The 26295-nt window shown below is 32.2% G+C and overlaps 2 protein-coding genes across 2 annotated transcripts; both read right to left on the bottom strand.

The window, feature by feature from the left end:
• Positions 1–12600: 12600 nt before the first annotated feature.
• LOC123658377 (cuticle protein 63-like) lies at positions 12601–14488 on the bottom strand. Its single transcript, XM_045593809.1, has 3 exons — positions 14438–14488; positions 13366–13444; positions 12601–12943 (listed from the first exon to the last, which is right to left on the bottom strand). Exons 1-3 carry the CDS (start codon positions 14453–14455, stop codon positions 12687–12689), a joined length of 354 nt encoding a protein of 117 aa, XP_045449765.1. The 5' UTR covers positions 14456–14488; the 3' UTR covers positions 12601–12686.
• Positions 14489–17567: 3079 nt separating this feature from the next.
• On the bottom strand, positions 17568–19147 carry LOC123658417 (cuticle protein 63-like). The gene is made up of 3 exons (XM_045593842.1): positions 19115–19147; positions 18452–18533; positions 17568–17941 (listed from the first exon to the last, which is right to left on the bottom strand). Exons 1-3 carry the CDS (start codon positions 19130–19132, stop codon positions 17661–17663), a joined length of 381 nt encoding a protein of 126 aa, XP_045449798.1. The 5' UTR covers positions 19133–19147; the 3' UTR covers positions 17568–17660.
• Positions 19148–26295: the final 7148 nt, after the last annotated feature.

The following is a 26295-nucleotide window of genomic DNA, read 5'->3' on the forward strand; positions in this document are numbered from 1 at the left end:
CGGGGTTAGTGGTGCAAGTTTCATGATTCCAGTTATGGCAACGCACATATTATATCCAATCTACTTTTGGTCCTTTCTTATCGTAGTAACTTCGCCCACATTTCGCACAATCATTTTCTTTATCTTCTGAATCGCAAATCTCTGAATCGTCAAAGATTGACTTCTTCTTCTTCTTCAGTCGACGCTTCCATTTTTCTCGGCAATTTGGTAAGCAAGTCTCCTAACATCTTGTGATAGTTAACCCAAACATGTGTTCCTCCAAAAATAATATGTGCTCTACTAGAACGTTTTCAAATTTGCAGTCAAATACCGCTGGTCTTCCTTTATTAATTTCAACACGTCCTTCTGAATAACTTTTATCTAAATGTCTTTTTAATGTTGCTTTAGGAATCTTGTGTAATCGTGCACACTCGTTCAAACCAATATCCGAATTCTTATAATCATGTATAGCGTTTTGTAGATCTTCTGCTTTCCATTCAAAATGTTTTTGTTCAGTCATCTGTAACAAACAGGAAAAAGTTCGATTAATTGGACCAGTCCATTTTAACCGACAATGTGTGGTCCATTTAAGCAAACTGTTTACTCGCATAAAAAAAATGAATTTGACAAGAACATAACCTATCTAAGCCGGTTAATGTTTATCACTAGTTAATTGTTAATTAATAACGAATCTCAATTAAAAATATAAATATAGACAGCTTACCTTTGCCTTAGTTACACCACTAGCAAAGAACACCAAATTTTACATTAAAAACAATAAAATTCGTTTTTCGTTAATGACAGCTAGCCGCGCTGTGTTATGAGAAATCCAAAATGGCCGATGTGTAGTGAAGTTAGTTGATTGTGGTTTGGTGTTGCCAATTATAAAATAAATAAACTACTAAACAGTTATTTGATGGTGGTCCAACTTGACGAATGGTCCAATATACCAAACCTTCCCCTATCATTTTTTTTATTTTTATAAAAAATATAATTTTTATCTTTATAGTAAAAAGTATCTTAAAAGTAAGGCCGGAACGAAGTAAATCTAAGACTAGGATTTTTTTCTGTATAAAGTTTTTCAGTATGACTCATTCATTTTTCTTTCTTTTATACAAGAAATCATTGAATGAAATGCTCAATTAATAGAGTTATTTAACCAAGTATTTGAAGCTAGTGAAGTTATCGCTTTTAGTAAGCTCTGGTTTTTTTTTTGTCTGTGGCCAGGCTACTCGACGTGAGTTGGTATTTTACTGCCTTTAGAGTGTTTTGCCTCTTCGAAAGTCTTTTCGAATTTCGCTCTAAAAGGAGTAACTATAAAAGAAAAATCTCGAGTATTTGTGTAGTCTTGAAAATAGACTATGCAATGTATTAAAAATAAAATAGTATAAATATAAATAGTATATTTATATTTAAAAAAAATATCATAAAATTCTTTTTTTAATCGCATCATATTTTCGTGGGTGATAATGAGCGTAATGTTATACCGTGTTTCAGTTTCGTCCCTTAGCTTAGGGGTGCGTTAAATTGCTTAGTAAAAGGGTTTAATTTCGTACAAAAATAGACCTTAGATGTTAATGAATGCTTATAATGTATAAAAATACTTAATTTTGAGGCTGGGTTTTCCTCGATTTGTCGCATTCTAGAATATACAAAGAATTTCATAGTAGCCATATATGTAATTATATAAAAAATACCGATTTACAATATATACTATTTATTATAGATATTAGCGTCACTAATTATTATGTAAATAAAATGTGTTTAAGTGTTTATGAGAGTTGATGATAATTCAGCACTAATATTTTTATTTTCAATATTATTTAAGTTGTAATCGCAGGACGATCTTATTTAGTATATAATTAAACATTTTAAGGTAAAATGTAAGGTTTCATTATATTTTAAATGTAATACACAGTATTAATCGAGTTTTATAAAAAAAATATAATTATTGACCTTAACTAAATTATTTAAATTAAAACAAGGGATAAAACGAACTGAGAAACTACTAATTAACGATAAATATCGTAATTGTAGCGTTTTAAATTATATGTAATGTAACGTAGTTGATATTTTTCAGAAATCACTGTTTTTGTGCCAAATCGAGTAACAAATATTGAAGTGTGCCATATTCTCAACCAAATGAAATTTTTTCTATTACTCGTAATAAATAAAATGTAACTTAGAAGTTATGTGTATGTATAAATAAATATACCCACAGTATTGTAACCCAGAGTGTACCATGTTACGATAAACAACAATACACAAATAATAGCACAACAACAATTTTTATGCCCAAGTAGTTATTGGGAAATAATGTTGTTGTAACTTTATTTTTGATAATGTTGTTTATTGTAATTAAATTTAAACAACTTTTGTAAGGCATGTGTAATTAAAATGTTATTTTAAAATAATGAAGTAAGAAAAGTTTTTTATTAAAAATACTAATGGATGTAATTTATGCGAAAAAAAAATTGGACTGCATTTAACTAGATCTCTGATTTACCACTTAATATATTGTAATATGTCAGCACGTGTATGGATGTAAAACTACTTTCATAGTTAGTAAATTGTATGCAATATAATGGAGCAATAATATTGCTATGCCAAATATTTGTAACCAACGTGACGTTGGTCTTCCTATACAGTAGCCAAGTTGGATTTGTGTTACAAATGGTGGCCAAGTTTGATTTGTGTGCCAAAAAATGTTGGTCAAGAAACATAAATATAAACCAGTTATTGTAATTGTAATTGAATATTTGTAACTTAATTTACAAAAAGGTAAAAGACAAGCGCGTATCTTTATTTTGAAAAATGTCATATGAAAGCAAATCGAATAAAAATGAGTTCTTTGTAATTATTATTTCTTGTTGAGCGTTAGGGCTTTTAAAAGATTATGTGCTCTTGTATTTTATAGCTTTCAACAATGTACATAATCAATTGAAATGTTAGTGAATCATTTTCTAAAATAATATTTTAATAGTGTTAGTGGGACAGCATGATATTATAACGTAACTGTCGAGCATATTAACACAGTATGTGATATTGATTTGTAAAAATTCAATTTAAATAAATAAAATAAATGCAAATAAATAATGTGACCTGTTGTGAATGAGATGTGTCTATACAAGTTTATGATAAAGCAGTTGATAAATCTACGATAATTTTTATTATAATCAATGTACAATTTTAGTATTTCATGGTGTATTTATCAATAAATGAATGTGTCTTTTGTAAGTTATTTTAAAGATTATTCCATGTTTTTGTATAACCAAAGACAATAAAAATTTAACTAAACAGTGTTATTTTCTCGTTTGCCGTGGATTTTTAATATAGACATATTAGGTCTACGTGTAATAAAAATATGTCAAAATCTATAAAAAAAATATATTTTTTTAATTTTACTTATCAGCAAAAATTTGAAATCTTTATTGATTTTATTGTCTGCTCACTTTGAAATATAAATTGTGTGTTTTAATAAAATCTACAGTGGATTCATATTCCTAGCAATAAAGAATATTACGCAAAGGAACTAAACGGGTAAACGGAATATTAATGAAAGGTAATTATGTATTCATTTATTTTTTATATTATAATATGCAAAACTCATGCTCACGAATTATACATCGCTAAGAGAATATAATTATATCTAAATATATTGAGGTAGGAAATATTCAGCTCAAAATTTGAATTAGTCCGTCTGGGAAAGTACCACGACCTTACGGAAGATCACAGATAAACTACTTTTAAATAGTGTTGTGTTCCTGCGGTGAATAAGGTGGTCACGGTACTGGGAAGGATCAGGTTAAAACGCACACGCGATGCTTCAGGTCTTTCAGCCTACATAAGCTACGTTAACCACCTACCATACAGTAGAAGTACAAAAAAGTATGTGTGCAATTAATTCAGGAAGAAGTTAAGCTTTTGAAAAGTTGTAGGAAGGTAGGTAAGGTAAAAAAATTATTACTAGCTTAGGAATACAACTAAAAAACTGCGTATTAAAATTAATTCTTTTCTTCGTAGAATATTATTCATTGTAAATTATAACTGTGTTACGCAAATATTGGATATTTTTTTAAATGCAACGTAATCTATAACACCCATAAAATAATCCATTTGAAGAAAAGTAGTTAGGAGTCGAACATCCCTATATATTGGTACCTACTGGTATCCGAAAAAAGCCACTGAAAATATAATATAATATTTAGAATGAATAAGAAACAAAAATATTTCATCATTATTTTAATCAATTACAATTCAGCCGGTAACATCCTACTGCTGGATATATGCCTCTTTCTCCATCTAGAAGAAGGATTGAAGATTAATCCACCACGCTGCTCTACTGCAGGTTGGCTGGTATATTCTCTACTATGAGTAACGATCGCTATCAGCTGTATATGATAATAACCGGGACCGACAACTTATCGTGCTCTCCAAAGCACCTTGAGGACACACACAAGGACAGAACTAGGCAGAGACTAGACAACTTTCGTAGCACTGTGCTAGAATAAAGATCATTTCAGTTACTCAACTAATTAAAATCTAATATCATATTAACCGACCTTACCAACAAAGAGATTACTTCAAATAGCAAAGATAATATAATCCCCTTCATAAATCTAATGACCGATGAATTACAATATTTATGACTAAAGTTTAGCTCGCCGAACTAAAGTTGGTAACTTCTAACAATACCAGTTTTACCTGAGCTCAGGTAAGTGATATATTGTTGTTTGTCTTCGGTGTTACCTGTCTTTGTATTAAGATTTGTGTGTATATTTAATGCAGTAAAGATGTTTTTATTCTTTCTACAGTAAATATATTTATTTATCTATAAGTCAAACCCAACAAGTAGTACAACAACAAATACAAAATTAATAAAGTAAACATCGGTATCTAGATAATTGCCAACTTTTTTTTACAGGTGTCCTTAAACTACTAAGCATATCGTCAACATCGGAATAAATCAAATTAAAAATTGTCCATATAGCATACAGTAATGAATATTCGAGATTAAATTCATAAATTATTATCAGAACCTAAATTATGAAAAGTAAAATTAAAAAAAAAACTGACTTCTAAAACATTTAAGAAAAATATAATAAAAGGGAGCATCAACGGAATTTAGAAGATCGTCCAATTTTATTTACAGGTGTTCGTAAATTCAAAATCTATATTCTATCATCGTATATCATATAATCTATTTCAGTATCTACAAAAGAAATCTATAAGGTTAAAAAAGGGTGTACTAACTTCAGCTAACTAAAAATCAGCTAAATTGGTTTAGCCGTTCTTGAGTTTTGCGTTTAACGATTTGGCAATTCATTTTCATTTACTTATGTTTTATTTTGATGTTGATTTATAAAAAAATAAATATCATATAGTAAAAAAGTGTGTGTGTGTGCAATTTACACACAGCAGAAGGGAAACTTATAAGTCGTAGGAAGGTACACCGTTGCGATTTGCTCTATGACGACGATCATGATCTCGTGAAAAAAAAAACGCATTACGAGTTTTGAGTCATTCTGTCCTACGTTTGTGTGTTTTTTTTATCGTGACGCATTTTCATCGAGTTTCAAATCACAACGGTTTTAAAGAAGTTTCACTTCAACAATGTAACAATCACTTATAAATAAAATTGTTTATTTAACTGTAAAGATACACATTACATAGAAGGTGGGAAGGAAGGAACAGTGATTCCCACACTAGGCAATGCCTGTAATGTGGGATTCAACAATACAAATGATTACAAGACAGTGCGGCTTGAGAAGATAATAAGTATATGTATAACTAATGATAAATTAAATTACTATACAAAATATTTAATTTGCATGCGAATTGGTAAAACATAGCTATAGTGAGCCAGAACTTATATTGATAGTATATGCATAGGCTAACAACACGCACAATTTATATAGATAGGTAGATACGTGATAAATAATTTATTCTTATTCAAATTTAATAATTCATATGTACGCTGTTTTCTAGTGCAAATATTTTCACTCAATACAAAATCTCACAATAGAGCTTGGATATTTAATGTAAGAGGCGGTTTATCCCCTAAGAGGTCTCGAGTTCGACACTTTACGCCCTTACCCGGCGTTCGGAGTAAAATGCTCTTTTGATACCTAACACTACGGATGGATAAAATATTTTAGTGATTTCAATATATATAAAAAAATTGTTTTGTTTGTATGTAAATATACATCTGTAAGAGTAATTATTTTTATTTATCCGTTATCATTTGTTTTCGCAACAGGTTGTTTAAATATCATCATTATCATCATTACAGCCTATACAGTCCACTGCTGGACATAGGCCTCCACAAGTTTACGCAAAAAATAACGTGAACTCATGTGTCTCATGTTCATTGGGATAAATATAATTTTATGAAACTATATGTTTTTTATATAACTAGGTCATCGCTTTGCTTTACTAAGGGTTGTCGGATAGTTTTCCTACTATGACTTACCGGGACCGATGACTTTCTTTGCTCTCCGAGGTAATTTTCTTATAGACACATATATCTGATGTATACGAGAATCAAACCCTACTCTCCTTAATTAACAAACTGCAACTTTAAGATTAACATACGCGAATAGAAATATCTAATAAATATGAGTAGAACTCAACGGTAACAAGAATGATGAATCAAAAAATAGTATATTTGTCAGCTCCGCGCACGACTAGTTTACTCCTTCAGATCGACCGTGTAAATAGGCACAAAAAAGTCTTACTAGTCTAAGAAAAAAGTTAATACCATATCAAATGATAAATAAACGAATAAAATAAATTCATATATCGGCGATAGATGGCGTTATTAGAAAACGTCGTCGTCTATCGGAACCCTATTGAGTTCCGATAGATGGCGCTACGAGAAACGTAACGAGGTCATTGGTTCAGTAGATTTTACATTTTGTACAGTATATTTTTATCATACTGAGTGCAAGTGAGACAAATGGTGCCACAGACCTTACTATTGTAATGGCTACATAACCACACTACAAGAGAAGACACTTAAATACAAGCACAAAAAAAAAAAAACTATAAATACCGATACAATATTTTATTACACAGTCCGATGAATAATGAAAAATTCGCATGTACGCAAGCAATTAAGTAACGCGCATATTACAAATCGACAGGAACTCTTAACATTCTTACATATAATTTATCTATTTCTTTTACTAAATACTATACATATAAGTTATTTCGTAAATATGTTACTTAAAGTTTTAAGGATGTTTTTTTTATATGTGGACTACATTTTGAAATACTTTTATGTATTTTATTCAGTACGAAAGTGTCATAGCCAATATTCTCACTTTCTATCTATGGTTCTAACTTAAAAAAAAGGGAAAAACTTTGTATGATACAAATACAATTAAATTAAGATGTAGATCCAATCATTGCTCTGTGTAATGGTGCGTACATAGTGTGGGCGTTTACACACCGGCGACTGTGTATTCGATTCCCACTCGGGATGGATATTTCTTTCCGGTCTGGTTCGGAGAGCACGTTAAGTTGTCAGTCCCGGTCGTTGTCATGTACACCTGACAGCGATCGTTACTCATAGTAAGTAATATATCCACCGACACGCATTGAAGCAGCGAGGTGGATTAAACTCTGATGCTTCTCCTAAATGGGAAAAGAGAGCTTTGCCCAGCTGTGGGATATTACAGGCTGAAGCGAAATCGACAAAATATTAAAACATTTACCGCGTACACTCTCTAGCGTTTAAATTATTATTTAAACATTTTCACACGACGAAGAGCAAACTCGACTAACTTTATTTTCCGCTAAAACAAAAAGCGTCGAAACGGATTTAATTTCAAGAGAAACAAATCCAAGTTGACTTGCTTTTAGCTGCGCAGCTGCACTTACTAGCATATTTAAGCTTGATAAAATACATGAATTCACGACTAACGTTTCTGATACAATATTCAGATCACATTTTTATTTACTTAAGCCATTCGGATTGAGGGTTCTTATTACTGTTAAGTAATTTTGATTCAGTCTGTAACGTCCCATTGCTGGCCATAGGCCTCTTTTTTTATATAAGAGAAGGATCGACTTAATCCGCTACGCTGCTCCACTGCGGGTGGGCGGATATATTTCTTAGTATGAGTAAAGATCGCTATCAGGGGTCAATGATAGCAACCGGGATCGACAGATTAACGTGCTCTCCGAAGCACGGTGGGGAGACTCACAGGGACAGATACCGAGACCGAACATAAACATTTGTACAGGTGCAAATATTCATTCCGAGCGGGAATCGAAGCCCGAAAGCCGAGGTGTAGGCGCTAACGCTAACACACCACGCCATCTAGACTAGAGCGATAGGTTGATTAAATTTTGATATGATAACTGTGACTTTTTTATGTTGACTTAGGTTTTTATTTAGTAGAAGGTTTTTATATGAATTGAAGCATGAACTCGTGCCAGCAGTTAAGACTATATCTTGTAGATTATATTTTCAGAGGCCTTTGAATATATACGTATTTATGCTTTTTGACTAAAGTTGTGAATTGTGCTCTAATTTAAAACGCTAAATTAAATCTTCTTAAAGAAGACACGTCGAATAGAAGGTACCATATTATATATTGACCGTTAAAAGCACTTCTAAAAAGTTACACGAATAAAATAAATTTTAGCTTTAGGTAATTTATTTTAATTACAATTTAAAAATTAATTTGATTCGATAAAAAACACTGCATTTCTCTAAATTTAAATATAATTTCCGTAACTTTAAAAGCACGGAAATGAGATGCAGGAGTTGAGTTTAGCTCGCAGTAGGTAAATGTATCTTTCACAATTTATCGATAAGTGGATTCATTTGAGCTCGTGTGGCGCTATTTGCAACGTTGATCGATTCCTTTCCTGAAATTTTCATGTTTTAGCAGCTATTTAACTAACCGTACTTAATGGTTAAATTGTGTAAGTATCATATATATTATACGCTAAGGTTTAAGATGATTGCTTACTTTTTTAGAAAATGCCTCAAAGTTATTCCAGGTAAATTATATATCATTTTATAGGTAATTGCTTACTGTACCTGTGACAACAACTATAAATTTGTTATTGTGAGAGAGTACATGTCTATATTTTCTTTTTCGGTGTAAATTTTTTTCTCTGATAGTCTACAATAAAGAGTATTGTATTGTATAGTATTGTATTGTATTGCTTCTTTTTTGTTAATTAATTTCTTTAAACTATGTATGTAGATATAGATTGAGACACAACGTCAACATTATTGCAGGTCGGTAAATTTTTTGTTCAATTTGAATTAAATCAACTCACGTATAAATACTTTTTTGTTATTTTATAAAGTGATAATTATTACACTTATTTAGTGCGAATTATTCACACGGTACAGCTAGTTAGAAATTGATTTCGGAATAAATTTACTAGCAATTGCAATGACATGAACATCAATTTGGATGTGAATATGAAATTATTTATTCGACGTATTGTTATTGTTATTTTATTAGTTATTGATATTATATCATCAGTGATATATCGATCGATTAAATTAGATATCAAAAAAAAAAAAAAAAAAAATGGATACGGATTGCAGCAATAACTAAGTATAAATTTGTGGTTGGAAGTTAAAGTATGTACTCGTAATTACATAAACAGTTTAATAAAAGTTGCTGTACGTTACTATGACGGCTTGTCCATCGCTAGGATATCTAATGAAACGAAATATACAATTAGTATAGGCGAAAATACAGCTATAAAAATAGTTCATCTCTTGTTAAATTTTTAACGTTTCAAAGTTAAAAAAACAAGTCTTAAGAGTTCTATATAACATTCACTTCTATTTAAAAAAAACGAATGTGCTTTAGACCACACTGACTGAAGTAAAACTTTTGCACAATAGGCATGCACAGAATCTTAAATATATGAAACGTAACTGGCTATGAGAGAAAGAGAGAAAGAAAATGTAGGCTCGCATCTGTCTCTCTTGATTTCGTACTGCTCATAACATCACACTTTTCGTAACCACCAGCTTACACCACAAGTCAAAAAGAGTTTTTAACTTGTTCAGTATGATAACATGGTGAATATCCCCGTTGAAATTTAATCAAGGTATGATCGACCCGGCTTGAGATCTCTCGGCGGGTTTAATTACTTTTTCAATTAGCGCCTCCGCGATCTTCAGTTCGCATCCGCGTAATGGACTCATCATAGATTATACGTAGATGTGAAATTGATTTTCAAATTACACTCTTTAGTATCAAACGTTTTGTGTACAAATGTCAAGCGATTTCAAAAAAGGAAGAGGTTCTCAATTCGACTGGATTTTTTATGTATGTTACCTAATAACTTTTAACTGGGTTAGAGTTTGATGATTCTATTTTTAAACGAAAGCTAATGCTTGTTGTGTGGTCCCGTTTAAATTTGTCTAGAACTGATGAGTACATTTTAGGGTTATACCTGAAAATCGGTAATTAATTGGCTATTTTTTGCGCCATATTACTTGTCGATGTAAATGTAAATCGGCTTATTTTTTGTTTGCTATTTGTTTGAATAGTTATTTAATTTTTACTTTTGCACTTTTTAAAACTATATGAGTATCATTTTGTGGGTAGAAATGAAATTGTAAAATATATATGTTGAGTAGTGGAAGATTATGGTAGAGAGACTGCAAAATACTTGCATTCGCTTCATTTATGGGCTGCGCAAATACGACCATATTTCGTCTTACCGGCTGCAACTGCAAGGGGCCGATTAAAGAATGGCGAAAATTGAGAATTCTTTGTACCCTCTATTCTGTAATTTCCAACCCTTTTGCTCCTTCTTATTTAAAATCTAAATTTAATTTTCTTTCTAACACTCATTCTGGGGATCTTCGTTCTTCTCATAACTTTACTCTATGCGTACCTTCTCATAAATCTGGTTTTGTGTCTAATTCTTTTACAGTTAATGCTATCAGACTGTGGAATGAGTTACCGGTAAACATCAGGAACTCTCCTTCTCAACTTTCCTTTAAAACCCAGGTTAAAAAGTGGTACCTAAAAAAACTTTGATAATAGCCCATCCTTATTTATCTTTTTACTCTCTTCATCTTAGGCTTACATTAAATATAATTATTTCATGTCATGACATTTCTTCGTGTGTTTACTTTTGTATGGACGTATTTTTTTTATTTTTTTTTAAATATTTTGTTTGTAGTATGTATATATATAAGTTTTTGTCTCTGTATTTATATGCGTATGTTTATTTTGCTTGTACTGTTTTATAGTCCTACCTTTACACTTACCTTTTACTATTTTTACCATTTTACGCCTTAAGGTTGACTGGTAGATAAGGCCTTAAGTCCGCCTTTTGCGCAACCTGTTATCTCGATGTGTTGTTATGTTTTTTTTTGAGTTGTGTAATAAAGTTTAAATAAATAAATAAATAAAATTATTATTTGAATTTAATTATATGTATATATGTGACAATCTAGAAAATAAATATAAAAAGTGGCGATTGATACGTAAGTATTATTTGCAAAGCCTTCACACGACACTACAAGCAAACACATTTTTTTATATGTGCAATAAAGTTTAAAAAAAATATTTGAAGTATCTATATCAACTCTTAATCTTTGAGAAGGCGCTCTGCAGAGGGTCATAATTCCATTAGGTATCGGGATGTTAGCAGATACACCTGATATGCTTTCAATGCTCTCTTTATTTACTTATATAAAATGCAATGTTTGTACTAGGGTACATTTTGTGTTCACCTTTTTAAAGGAGATAATTAAATAAGTGATGTAACATTTAGATAATTTTGAGATAAACCTATTTTATTATTTAGTTACTACAATTAAAAGGGTATCCATATACTTTTTAACTGTTAATAATCTTGTAGGTTAAAAGTTTTGTAGGTTTCCATGATTCTCCTCGTGCAGAGCTAGATTGATAACGTATAAGAAACATTAAATTGGAAAAAAAATGTATACATATATGAATGTGTGTGTATGTAATGTAAACATAACATATTTAAATTGTAGAAAATGACATTTAAGGCAGGGGGTTTTTGAAAACGCGCTACTAGACATAGCTGAGAAGACCAAAATACTTTTCAAATACTTTTATATACGAATACTGTTAAACAGATTTTTTATACAGGTGTAACCTATTTTTCTCTCCAGGTGGTAGAATTTCTAGAAACGTTCAGACGTTATAAACAACGTAAATGACTGTGAAATAGGTAATCAGTCAATAAGCTAATCAATCAGATAGGGCACGTTATTTTATAGATTTGATTTACAGGAAAAAAACAACGACGACGCGTTCGCGCAATGGTCACATCACTGGTTTATGGCTGTTGCGCTGGCGGTTGCGAGTTCGATCCCAGCACATGGCAAACATTTGTATTGGCATTACAGATGTTTGTTTGCCTTTGGTCCGGGTGTTTGTGCAGTCTTTGTGGGTCTCCCCATCGTGCCTCGGATAGCACGTTAAGCAGTCAGTCTGATAGCGATTGTTATTAATAGTAGAGAATATATCCGTCAACCCACATGAGAGTAGCGTGGTGGATTTAGCTCTGATCCTTCTCCTACATAGAGAAAGTGGCCTATGCCCAGCAGGGGGATATTACAGGCTGTAAAAAAATAAAAACTGGATGTGACGTGTAATGCTTTATTCAGTGCATCAACCAATCAAGAAGTTGTTCTGTTTAAGTTCTTCGTCTGAAGATGGAAGGTATATCTTCTAGTATTTGCCGTAGCCGTAATCAAGTCCGTAGCTGAGAGATTTGCCAAGGCCATATCCGCCAAGACCAAGACCGTAGCCGCCCAGGCCGCTGTAGCCAAGATTGTAGCTGGCGACTGGTACGGTTTTGATGACAGGTGCGGTGATGATTGGAGCGACTGCTACGCTCTTAATAATGGGGATCGGAGCTGCTTTGTATACGTTAGCGGTTGAGACAGCGGGGGCCAAAATCGGGGCACTGATTATTTTCGAAACATCTGGAAAAATTAATTAATTTATTTTATTCTTCATCGTACACAAAAATAAAAACATGTAACAGTAAAATACAGAAAGAGATGTCAAAGGCTAATAAAAATTCATTCCCGACAACCTTTTAATAATATATATACAATAGCAGCTCACCAGCATCAGAAAGTTTTTTGTAGTTCATATCTATTATTCCAATACTAATGGGTCGCTATTAGTATACATTATTTTTTAGTAAAAAAAAAACTATGATTATTTGACCAGCACGTTGGTACAGTTTGTGGTCTTTTGTTTTCTTAATAGATTTAATTGAATTATTTTGATATAGCTTAGTATTTTTAGTGATGATAAATAATTGTGCTTGTTACAATATGGTAGCATGGTCATGCCATGTATGGCATGTCGTTTGTGTCATAATAGTTGACATAATTACCGTATCCAGCACCGTAGCCGCCCCATCCTCCCAGTCCATAGCCGTGCGCGCTCGCTGCGACAGCCAACAGGCAAACAAACTGAAAATTACACAATAATTGAAGTTAATTTCATCATTACTTACTAATTAAAGTACAACATAAATACTGACAATGTTCTCGGAATGTAAAAAAGCACTCATTAGATCTCGTTCAAATTTAAATACAATCACACGATAAACATCAGAAACATTTGAATCAAAGGAGAATCATCAAAATCGGTGCACCATGTAAAAGTTAACAAATATGAAAAATAATTGTCCAATTGAGAACCTTCTCCTTTTTTAGTGTCAATTATACATTACATATTTCTTAATCCAAAAAAGCAACCTGATTGTTTAATTAAGTCCCATTACTATTTATTGGCAGGTATTTCTTTAACTCATCGCCGAACGTCGATTACAGTTGGCGTATTCTATCTATAGAACTTGCTTAGCTATCTTTTGTTAATGATCACTTCACTACCATATTGGAACTTAAAAAGCCGACCGATGGCGGAATAATCATCCAACTGCTGGCTTTGAAATACACAGGCCGAAGACGGGCAGCAGCGTCTTTGGTGCGACAAAGCCAGCCCTGCGGTCATCCGGGTTGGTGACTGTAGCGTCAGCTGCCCAGCGTGGTGACTATGGGCGACACACATGAGTTCTCGCCATTTTTGGTGCGAAACACCAACAGTGTCCAACAGTGGACTGCGATAGACTGAAGTGATCATTACCCAAAAGTGTATTTATCAATTATTAAAGTTAAAACATAAAAAAATCTCTTTTAATATTCGTTTTAAACTTGCACAATCACAACGAATAGTTTTACTTTTATGGGTTAACCGCGATTGTCGTACAGGAGACTGTCACCCGTGATCTTGACGGCGGTAAATCCCGTAGAAGTGAAAAAAGCAAACAACGGAAGGTAAAGGTAACAACAGAAAATAGTCACAAAATAGTCACACGTGTCATCTAAGCTGTTGACATTTGGCATTGTCAAGATTGCCCAAAAACATTAAAAATAAAATATTGTAGCGTAAGTAATACTTACAGTGACGTAGGTGTTCATATCGGTTGATTTCTTCAGACGAAGTGTGTCGGTACATACAAATTGCTTCACTTATATACTAAGCGGTTTCCTTCGTAAATTACAAAGGAATTGAATGTGTTTTAGGGCATAATGCAATAGTTAGTCGTTAGTACAATCCTTGTCCGTCGCATTTACATATTGTTTTTTTTTTTTGGTTAAATTTAGATTAATATTGAAGCTAATTAAAAATAAGTAGAGGAAGTGTTTAAAATCAGTTTGTCGTTAGTATTTTGTTTAATTACCCGACTGCAGGAGGGGGTAATGTTTGTTGAGTGTATGTATTTATGTATGTAGATTTTTTGTTTTCCATAACAGCCTATATGACTTGGACGTCGTTGGATCCATCTAGATGGCCCGAGTAAACACTAGATAGTGATCTCTTCCAGGCTACCCACCAGAATATAATGATTTATATAATAATACTAGCTGACCTGGCGAACTTTGTACCGCCTTCTTTATTTTTTCTTAAATATAATAATTAATATATCAAAATAAAATATAGCCTATCTTTCAAGTTGAATCGAACTGCACATGGTGTGCGAATTTTATTATAATCGGTTAAGTGGTTTAGGAGTCCATTGAGGACAAACATTGTGACACAAGATTTATATATATTAAGATATAATAAATAAGTAATTGTGTCGCGTGCGAAGTATTTCTCTTTTTTTAATATTAGTTTTTTTTATAATGTTATTGTATTTTACAAAACTGGTTTCTGGTTCAGTTGTTTATGAATCTAATCATGTAAAGCTTACGGTCCTGGTTATTGAGGAAATTATCTCTTGTACTAGAGCAGCTTTCGTTCTCACGCGGATAGTCTCATTCCTAATCCTATCTTTGAGAGAAATCCCAAACATAGCCCGTTCCATGGCACGTTGAGCGACTTTAAACTTGGACCAGTTTCAAGTTTAAAGTCAGACTAGCGAGAGAACGAAAATAACCGACATAGCCTACAGAATTAGCAAGTTGAAGTAGCAGTGGGCTGGTCATTTGTGTCGTAGGACTGATGGCCGTTGGAGCAGACGGGTCCTGGAGTGGAGACCGCGTCTTGGCAAATTCAGTTTGGGACGTCCTCCGGCCTGTTGGACCGACGATCTACGTAAGATTGCCGGTGTAGGCTGGATGAGGATTGCGGAAAACCGGGATGTCTGGCGCGAACTTGGGGAGGCCTATGTCTAGCAGTGGACTGCAATAGGCTGAACTAACTAGAGCAGCATGGTAACCGAGGATTCACCCGATTTCCCATACACCTTGCTCTTTGGTGATTGCTCAAATATTTTCAAGATTACAAAAAATAGGATAGATCATCATCATCATCATCATCATTTCAGCCTATCACAGTTCACTGCTGGAATAGGCCTCCACAAGTTCACGACAAAAATGGTGTGAACTCATGTGTGTTGCCCATAGTCACCACGGTGGGCAGGCGGGTTTGTGACCGCAGGGCTGGCTTTGTAATAGGATAGATGTAGATCATTAAAGTAAAAAATTAAAATAAAATAACTGTACAATCTGATGTTAAATCACTTGTAATGAAAATAAATTAAAATTAGTTTTACTAAAAATATTTTTTTTTCCTTTACCTACATAGAGAGGAGGAGGAGATATGTTACAGGCTGAATGCGATTTTATTTTTGCCTTTTTTTAATTATAAATAATAATTTGTATATGTAGTGTATTTAAGAAGACCCCGAATCACATGGATGTCTGTAGTAAATAAGAACCTCAAAGAAGCCCAAGTCAACAAAGAGACGACCCAGGACCGTGTTGTCTGGAGGCACATGATACGGACGGCCGACCCCAAATAAAATGGGAAAGAGCCAGGCAAAGTAAGAATTTCGTGTATTTATTTATTACCTTCGATTATGAAGAAGTCATAAACTACTCTTCTGTATGTATAGCGTGTGTCGTGTTGGCGCCTACATACCGGCTGTTTACGGTTTCGATTCCCGCTTGGGATGAATATTTGTATTAAAAAATATTCCTTTCCGGTTATATAATTTAATTTGACTTCCTCTTCTTCTAAACGGAGAAGATTTTTTCAAAATTTCACATTGAAACAGTTTTTAATGGTACGTATGTAAGTTTTTGACTGTCTATAAACCAATGGCGATTATTACGATTCAGCCTGTAACATCCTACTTCTAGGCATAGGTTTCTGTTTCCATGTAGGGTCAAATCATGTGATAAATAGTAATTAATTGTTGTTTCCTCTTTCAATGTTTGTGATGCTGCAGACGTCCATAGTTCGTCCACGGTGATACGTTTGCTCGCAACTCTAAACTTATTAAAAAAATAAAAATAAAGTAACTATGACATATAAAGACTTAATTAAAATGTAACGTGCCGAATTTCATGACAAAAAGAAGTAGCATTTTTCGCGAAAAAAGGATATAATGAACTAAATCTTCAAGCTGTTTTTTTAATTAACAGTTCCCTAGCATAAGTTTTGCTTAGAAAATGTATATATTAATACGTGAAGCAAAAACTTTGTACCCATTTTTACGAAAATTGCGCGGACGGAGGAATATGAAATTTCGCACACTTATAGTTTATATAGAGAAGGAGTGCAGAACGCTAATTTTTTTTAATTATGCATAAAAATACATTAAATCAATAAAAAACATTACACACTACCATGTAATTGACGCACACATGCATATTATACAGTTGTTGACTGTTATAGTCTGTAGCCAAATTGAAAAATTAAAAAAGGTTTTTTTATTTTCATAATTTGTTGATTTTCTTTAATTAAGTTTTTAATTATGGTTGAATTTCGACCCCATGGGCGATCACTAGTTTAAATAAATATGTAACTCAAACCAAAAATCAAGAGAACTAGGAGAAATAATAGTTTATCTAATTTTATGAGAAAAATATAAGAGATCATGGTAAGAAAATGCATTAGCTTGGCATCTCTTTATAAAAATAAGCAAAAAACATGTATTTCATACATTTTTCTAAATTATTCGATCAATAACATTTTATTGTCAAGTTATATGATGTACTATTAATGTTCAAAATTAGTTACAAAGCATAAAATAATTATTATATGAAATTAATTATTATTAGAAATAAATAAAACTAAAAATAAAGATGAATGCTTTATTGAGTTCATAGATCAATCAAGAAGTTTGAAATTTTTTGAGATTCTTCGTCTGAAAAGAAATTAATAATTTATTATTCAGTATTTGCCGCTGAGACCGTAGCTGAGTCCGTAGCCGAGACCTTTGCCCAGACCATATCCGCCGTAGCCAAGACCTAATCCGCCATAGCCGAGACTTAATCCGCCATAGCCAAGACCTCCTCCGAGGCCATAGCTGAGACTAGATACAGGCACAGTTTTGAGAACCGGGGCGGATATAATTGGAGCGACTGCTACGCTCTTAATTACGGGAATAGGGGCCTTGTATATGATAGGGGCTTTGTACACGATGGGGGCGCTGACGACACTGGTTGAGTAACCTAGAAAAAAAAAAACATTGATTTAACAATTTTAATTCACAAAACTACATTCCAAATCGGTGGTATTACAAAAATAATAATCTATTTTTAAAGTTTTAATTTGTAAAATGACGATTCGAATTTGAATAAAGCTGTTTTTGATTTTGATTTTGTAACGTAGGAAAAAAGTAACATTGATGTTGATTTATTACTGATTCACAGTTAATAAGAGGAACTGAGTTATTAAAACGCGAATAGCCTTGAAACATTTTGCATCAATGTAGTATTTTATTTTTTTCGTTTATCATGAAATCGTATATCCAGTGCATATGGACGATACATTTAAGAAACATACAATATTATTACTTGATTTATCTCAAACTATTTCATATTGTGAATTTTTTACAATAATATTTTTTATTTTATTTGGCTAATTTTGTAAAATATTTGACGTGTTATGTATGTGATGTCACGAATATCATATCATGTGTATCGTGTCATTTTTGTCATGATAATAATTGACATTATTACCGTATCCGCCGTATCCGCCTAATCCGCCCAATCCAATTGCTGAGCCGTGCGCGCTCACAGCGACGGCCAACAGACAAGCCAACTGAAATTACATAAAATATGATAAGAAGGGGATTTTTTAAAGTAAATCTTTGTTACAGTAGTAGAGTCTAATTCATTAACTTCATGCCATTTTAAGTGCGTATTCTTTACGTCACCAAGAAAAAATACAATACATGAAAAAGTACAATAAGTTCAATTTTTTTCTACGTATAATTGACGACTCTATGATTCAATATCTATCAACTCTACAAAACAACCATTATTTATGTAATTTTAAGATATACTCGATGAGTAATTTGAACTATTGAATAAATACGAGAGAAACTGTGAAAGAAAGTCCTCAAAGATTTTTCTGTCATCAGAACTTCAGCACAAGTAACGCTTGTAGTGAATCGTTCCTTCTCTCTTACTTGACAAAGAATTTAAAATCTAATACGTTTATTAACTAAAAAACTGACAATGATAATACTTAGAAATATATTACAATAAAAAAAATACTGGCCATTAACCCTAAAGAAGAAGAACAAAACGATACTAAAATATTTAAAAAAATAATATTAATATTTTAGTAGATTTAAAAAGTTGCAATTTAAAAAAGAATCAAAATCATGTAATACTCACAGTTATGAATGTGTTCATTTTGTTAAATTCCTTCAGACGAAGTGTGTTGATTTGGTAAATCTATTCCATATATATACAGTGGTCGGTTTCGCGAGTTAATTATTAACGGATACGCATGCATTTGAACTTTGTAATAATCGTTAGTCCTTATTCGGTGTTCGTTTCATTTGAATAATTATTAAAAAATATTGTTTGCTGTGTTTGTGTTTTGTTTTTGTTAATTATTTCCAATAATATTTATTATATGATAACGACTATGGCTATCCATACAAATAAGAATTAAATTAGGATTCAGTCTGTAACATGCACCACTGCTGGGCATAAGCCTCTTTTCCCATGTAAAAGAAGGTTTGGAGCTTAATCCACTAAGTTGCTCCTTTGTGGGTTGGCAGATAAATTAAGTCAGCGAAAGAATTGAATAAAATATAAAATATATTTTATTGTTGAACCAAAAAACAGCCTCCTAGAAATATAAGTAATAGCCTGCAAGAAAAATTAATAATATGCAAAAAAGCGGTATAATCGCTAATAGAGCGACCTCTATCAGACAACCAGAAACAAAGAGGCTTACGTAAAAAATATATATACATTCGCGTACATCTAAATTGAATTTAACGTAAAAATAAGAACTGGTAATTTACACCTATTATCGAAAATCTAAGCTATAAGATATTAATGTTTATTACACTTTGATCTATTAAGTATATCTAATCCTGGGAAGGGTTTGGGTAGGGTCGACAACGCGCTTCCAATGTTCCTGGTGTTGTAGGCGTCCATAAGCTACGGTATCCGCTTAACATCGGGTGAATCGTACACTTGTTTACCACCTCTGTATTATTTATGTATAAAATGTTAGTCATTTTATTTTTAAAACTCAAAAACTCAGAACTCTTTTAGACTAGATAGGAGTATGTTAAATATAATAATATAATAAAAATAATAGATATTTAACAATACGGTTCTTATATTGCATTGTCGTAAGTCTTTGACTTCGTAAATAAAATTTTATGGATTTTCTTTGTTTTAAGAATGGTTTGTAAAAAGGAAAGAATTTTTATTGTTTTCACGTTTTTTCCTCGAGACGCGGGCAAAATGTCTGAATCATGATTCTTTAACGCTTTGTGTTCTCTCTGTGTCTTCATAGAAAACCAGACAAAGTACTCGATTCATGCTGGTTTCATTTACTTTCTATTTTATTTTCCAATATTTTACAATAATCCCCTTCGTTTCTTTAGCTGATAAATTTATGATTAAAAACAACGATCTTAATACGATTATAACTAATAGAAATAAAAGAATTTTTTTTATATTCTCTTCTCTTTTGTATGCCTTTTGTATGGTGTATGGTTGTCTTGTTTATAAATGAATTGTTCTATATATATATATATATATATATATATATATATATATATATATAATTATATTTATATCTACTTTTGCACAATCCCACACTTTGTTACTAATAATCTCCTTTAACCTGGGGTTGTCTGGAAGAGATTGCTTAAAGCAATAAGATCGCCTTTGTATGCTGTCAGTGTGTATTGCTGTTTTTTTTTCCTTTTTTTACTCTTTAAAAGTGTTTGGCTATATTTATGCAAGAAAGTAATATATATATATATATATATATATATATATATATATATATATATATATATATATATATATATATATATATGTATTGTAAGTTGGTATAGTCAGCAATATTACGAGTATATAGAATAACCGCTACTTCGTCGTTAACTTATATACTTCAGTTTAGTTAATAGCAAAGTATTGCAGTAATCCCATACATATCAAGTTAATTACTCTCATAAAACTATGCATAATGCTTCTCCTCAAACCAATCTTTCAATCTTAAAAACTTTCTAAAATTTAATCGTTGTCAATACTAATATTATTTATAAAAAAAAATTGTAACACACTCAATTTCAAATTTTCTCTTTGAAATTTAAAAATGGTTATACGTATTAGATATTTGTTTAATAGATCAAGTTGGACAAGAAAAGGCAAAAATGCTCGTTTAATTAATAAAAAAATAGTTATACCAATGATTCGTACGCATAAATTTAACATGCTGTTATGCTATTAAATATTAATGGTACTATCACATTGAGAAGGAGTTCTAAGAATTTTGAACAATTTTAAATTCTATCTTTATTCTGAAATTTCGATTCGAAACGTCGATTTTATTAAAGAGAATCGGCAAAGGACTTGCCAGCTATTTTAAAATTCATTTCATGTGAACACGCCCTGGGGATTTCACTCAAATTTGAACACTATTTCAGAAATGCGTTTACGTCGTCAACGATGAAAACTGATTTATATTTGGAATTTGATTTAGAAACTTCGTAATTTAAACTAACAAAGGCTTCTTATCTTGTCATAAGTAATCAATGATTGATTATTATAGATAATAGTAGACTGTCATCATAATTGTTGATTGTGTCTGCTTTTGGTTTTCTAAAAATAAATAATAAACGCTTCACACTCAGCGGATCCCCCAGTAGGATTTTCTGCTATGTTAGGGGTCCAGAAACACACAAAGTACACAAACACAACGCCCAAACCACGACTAACACCTATATGGTCGATACGAATGTCTGTCGTGAGCGGGAATCGAACCCGCGACCGCCAGCGCAACAGTGAGTGCTATTACCGCTGCGCCAATGCGTCGTCTTATCATTTGTCATCAATCATTTGTTGGTTTATTACCGAATCTATACTTATAAAGCTGAAAAGTTTGTTTGTTTGTTTAAACTCGTCAATTTCAGGAAATACTGGTTCGAATTGAAAAATCATTTTTGTGTTGGATAGTCTATTTACCGATGAAGACTATAGGCTATTTTTTACTCAAATTAACGCGCGTGAAACGGTAGGGTACAGCTAGTGAATTATAAAAATCACTATAACGTCAGTAATTAGCCACTGATAGTGACATTATTGTAATTAAAGACTTGAATTCTATATAGTCCTTAAATTATGTAGATATCGTTAGAGATTTTATTATAATCCTTGAATAAAACCCATTTGAGTTCTTATAATTTTAATAATTAAATTATAAAAATTCGGCAAAAATGAAGACATTAAGAGGTACCTACTAAACAACTGTGGCTTTGGTTAGTTAAAAGTTTGCTTTACTTTATTCATATTCATTAGTCTAACATATTTCATGTCATAAATATATAAAATAAATAAAATAAAAATAAAATATTAATTATTTCGATTTGACAAATAACAACTACTATTATTACTACTGTTAACTATTATTAAATAAATAAATAAAGTTATCAAGCTATAATATAAATGCGTTTCGAAATATATTCAATTAAAAAATATTTATTTAACAAATAAAATCTTTAATTATGGAAATTAATAAACAAAAACTCGTGCAATACAAATGATAAATCTTCACGAAATAATCGATTCTGAAAGCAAGTATAGTTTTGCCGGTCGGAATAATTTAAACGCATCGTCGGTTACTGGACGCGAACTTCCTCCTAATTTCAAGATGTTTGTGAAGGAAATGTGGCAATAGTGATAGATTGTTTGTTTTAACGTCTAATATTACAGAAATAATACACAATTTATGCCTTTTCTCTTCTTCCTACTTCTTAAAATATTTATATTTACGCTATTTAAGTGTATGTATATTATTTTAAAGTACGTCTCTCTGCCGCTTTATTCTTATTCATGTCCTTTTTTAAGGGCTGTCGAGATCTCTCTTTAGCGATAAGGCCGCCTTTTGCAGACATTTCTTTTTTCTTGCATGTTTTATGTTACATGTTTTTGGTTGTACAATAAAGTATATTTGTATTGTATTGTATGAAGACCGTTCTGGTGTAATAATTTGAAGTATAATTAATGCTCGTGATCGTGATTCGATTTACACTTGACGTGAATATTTTTATGTAACATTTAAACATTTGTTTTAAATTTGCAATCGATATAGATAAATAAAATAATATTTAAGATTTGGAAATATTTTTATTTTTTTATTTTTACAAACCACTACGAGTGGCAAAGTAATAAATAAATAATAAATATTTACAACACACATACACGGTCATCTGTTCCTAAAGTAAGGAACTTAACGCTTGTGTTATAGCTAACAGCCAACTGGTATAGCTACATTTTTTTGACAAACATACATATAAATAATACATATATAAATAAATATATATTACACCCAGACTCGAGGTGGGAATCGAACCCACAACCCCCGGAGCAGAAAGCAGCCAAAAACAACTGACTACAAAACAACTCACTACAAACTGCGCCATCGGACTACTCGTAAAAAGTAGCGTACGTCTGATGGTTATCGTATCCTGTTAACCTCTAAAATTCTAGGAGCGCTACAAGTGCGTTGCCGACTCTATCCCTGCTTGCAATAAAGCTGCTTCCCCTCACTAGGGGCTCTAGTTATTTTGACATATACTTCTGATTACAAAATATTAATTAAGGCACTTCTCCGTTCAAATTATTTTTCCTGCCTTGTGATCTTTGCGTTTTGTTCTTGAAACGAATAATCACTTAATGTTAAATAACTTAAAGAATAACAGGTGCTAATTAATCAGTAAAAAAAAAAAAACAAAAGCATGCGGCTGATGATTTTAATGAGAATTTCGTGCGTTCCAAGTGCAAACAAATAAAATTACAATATCGAGTTCGTTGCCCTCGTATATTGTTCTGTTGCATACTGTTCTCATTACTTTATATTTTTATTATTCATTTATTTAAAACAACCTGTTTTCTATGTGTAACTATAATAACTCCCAAGGTTCCGATCGATCAAACAACAAAACAGCGTATTACGTAATATGGTACTAATGAGCGTTCTAGTTTAGTTCATTTTAAGTTACATCACTTAGACTCATGTTAGATTTACGCTCAAACCAAATATTTGAATTTGTGGTATACATTTTCTGGTTTGAATACTTGTTCTTATAGCCGTCCTCACCGAGCTATGGGACCTGATAACAATTCTTACTCTGAGTGGGGAAATCGTCCCTCAACCAATGGTGGAGCAGCGTGGCGAATTATACTTTGATTCTTCTCCTATAGAAGATATATATGCTAAACAAAAGGACATTCAGAGGGAAATATTTTTAGCTCAGTCCAGACTTAATTTATACTGCAACATTTGCAATTAAGTTTCTAAGAAACATTTTCAGTAGTAAACAAACTGCAATAAAAACAAAAAGAATGTATCTATCAATTGTCTCTCTTTAGCAATTTTCTTCTTATAGTAACTGCGATATTGGCCAAAGAGATATTTAATGTCTACCCCTACATATAGAACTTGTGCCAAAATTATATATTGTATCTATCATGAGGGAGATGTGCTGTGTGGCTACGGCACTAAAGAATTTAGCCACCCCCTCTCTTCCCGTGGGTGTCGTAAGAGGCGACTAAGGGATAACAAGGTTCCACAACCACCTTGGAACTTAAGAAGCCGACCGATGGCGGGATAACCATCCAACTGCTGGCTTTGAAATACACAGGCCGAAGACGGGCAGCAGCGTCTTCGGTGCGACAAAGCCAGTACTGCGGTCACCAACCCGCCTGCCCAGCGTGGTGACTATGGGCAAAACACATGAGTTCACGTTATTTTTGGCGTAAACTTGTGGAGGCCTATGTCCAGAAGTAGACTGTATAGGCTGTAATGATGAGGGAGATTGGCTAATTATCCTTAACACAGAATAGACTAATAATCCAAATAGGATGTTCAGTATGAACTTAATTTTTTTTTCACTTGTTAAAAATGTTTATTGAAATAAATCTAATTATTTTTAGTATTTAAGAATTTTCTAAATTGTCAGATTATTTTTACAGTCAGTAAAAATATAAGTAACAAATGCATTTGAGTATTTTAATAAATTGAGTAAGTAAGTAAATTGATAAATGCAAAAGCCGGCCTTACTATTCGAACAACGGTGCTCGGAATATACAAACTATTTCTAGGGAAAGTTGGTAAATGACGTAAAAGCTTAAGCGAAACTTGGCCCACAAAGCGTTTGAGGGTTCAGGTGTTAATAACCCCGGGGTCGAGGCTAATCTTTAAACTCTGAAAACTTTCTAACAAAGGAATATCTGTTGCAGATTGTTGTACTTTGTGAGTATTGTGTTTAGTCGTATTATATGTTATGGAAAATTCCTGATTAAGATTTTAATTAAAACTATTTTTATCTTTACTAATATTATAAAACTGTAGATTTTGTTTGTTTGTTTGAACGCGCTAATCTCAGGAACTATTGGTCCAATTTGAAAAATTCGTTCAGTGTTAGATAGCACATTTATTGAGGAAGGCTATAGGCTATATATCATCACGCTAACACCAATATGAGCGAAGCACTAATGAAGAATGATTAAAAATCGGGTGTTTTTTTTCCTTTTGAGACCTTGCGCTTCGTAAACAGTGTAAGTACGGTGCGGCGAAAGTTAGCATTAGCCCAAAGTTAACTTTAACTATTCTACGTTAATCAAGTCGTGTGCTGAAGCTAGTAACAAATAAGAAATCGCTTAGTATAATTTAGTAGTAAGTAAATGTTGCTATAAAGAAGAGCAGTTGCAGAAGGGGCACAAATAAACAAGTCGGTAAACAAGCGAACGGACATGATGGTAAGCGGTTACCTATATTAGCCTATATACGCCTGCAATAATTAATAATAATTAATAATACGTTTTTTTTTTTAAATTTTATTCAAAAACGTTTAGTAATTACCACAATAATCACAGGCTGTACGCGTGCTACATCAGAAGCACGCAATTTATAAACAAATGAGGTCGAATATTAAAATTAGTATTTGGTGTTAAATTACTTACCGGCCAGCCACGATATCTATAATTACAGAAAAGCAACTGATGTATTTCGATAATGTGTATGAATCACTTGGCTATGGAATTGTGTTTTTAAAGAACTAACAGAAATAGAGAAATAGATTTATGCCTGACAATACGACGTTAGAGGCTGAGACTTCAATTATATCGACAAGTAATACAACGTAAGTAGACGAACAAAATTAACAAACGCACTAGTCGTCACTATGATTTCGAGGGTTCCCCAGAATTTCTCTGGGATTACATCATCAGATCCTGGTTTCCTTCATGGTACCAGCCCTGAGATATCTCCTTTCCAAAAAAAAAGAATTATCAAAATCGGTTCATAAACGATGAAGTTATCC

Source organism: Melitaea cinxia, chromosome 12 (assembly GCF_905220565.1).
Source record: "Melitaea cinxia chromosome 12, ilMelCinx1.1, whole genome shotgun sequence".
In the NCBI taxonomy this organism is placed as follows: Eukaryota; Metazoa; Arthropoda; class Insecta; order Lepidoptera; family Nymphalidae; genus Melitaea; species Melitaea cinxia.

Coding starts and splice junctions, on each gene's coding strand:
- LOC123658417 (XM_045593842.1), bottom strand. Junction 17,942..18,451: donor AGGCGGATACGGCGGATACG/GTAATAATGTCA, acceptor TTTTTTTTCTAG/GTTACTCAACCAGTGTCGTC.
- LOC123658377 (XM_045593809.1), bottom strand. Junction 12,944..13,365: donor CGGCTACGGTGCTGGATACG/GTAATTATGTCA, acceptor TAATTTTTCCAG/ATGTTTCGAAAATAATCAGT.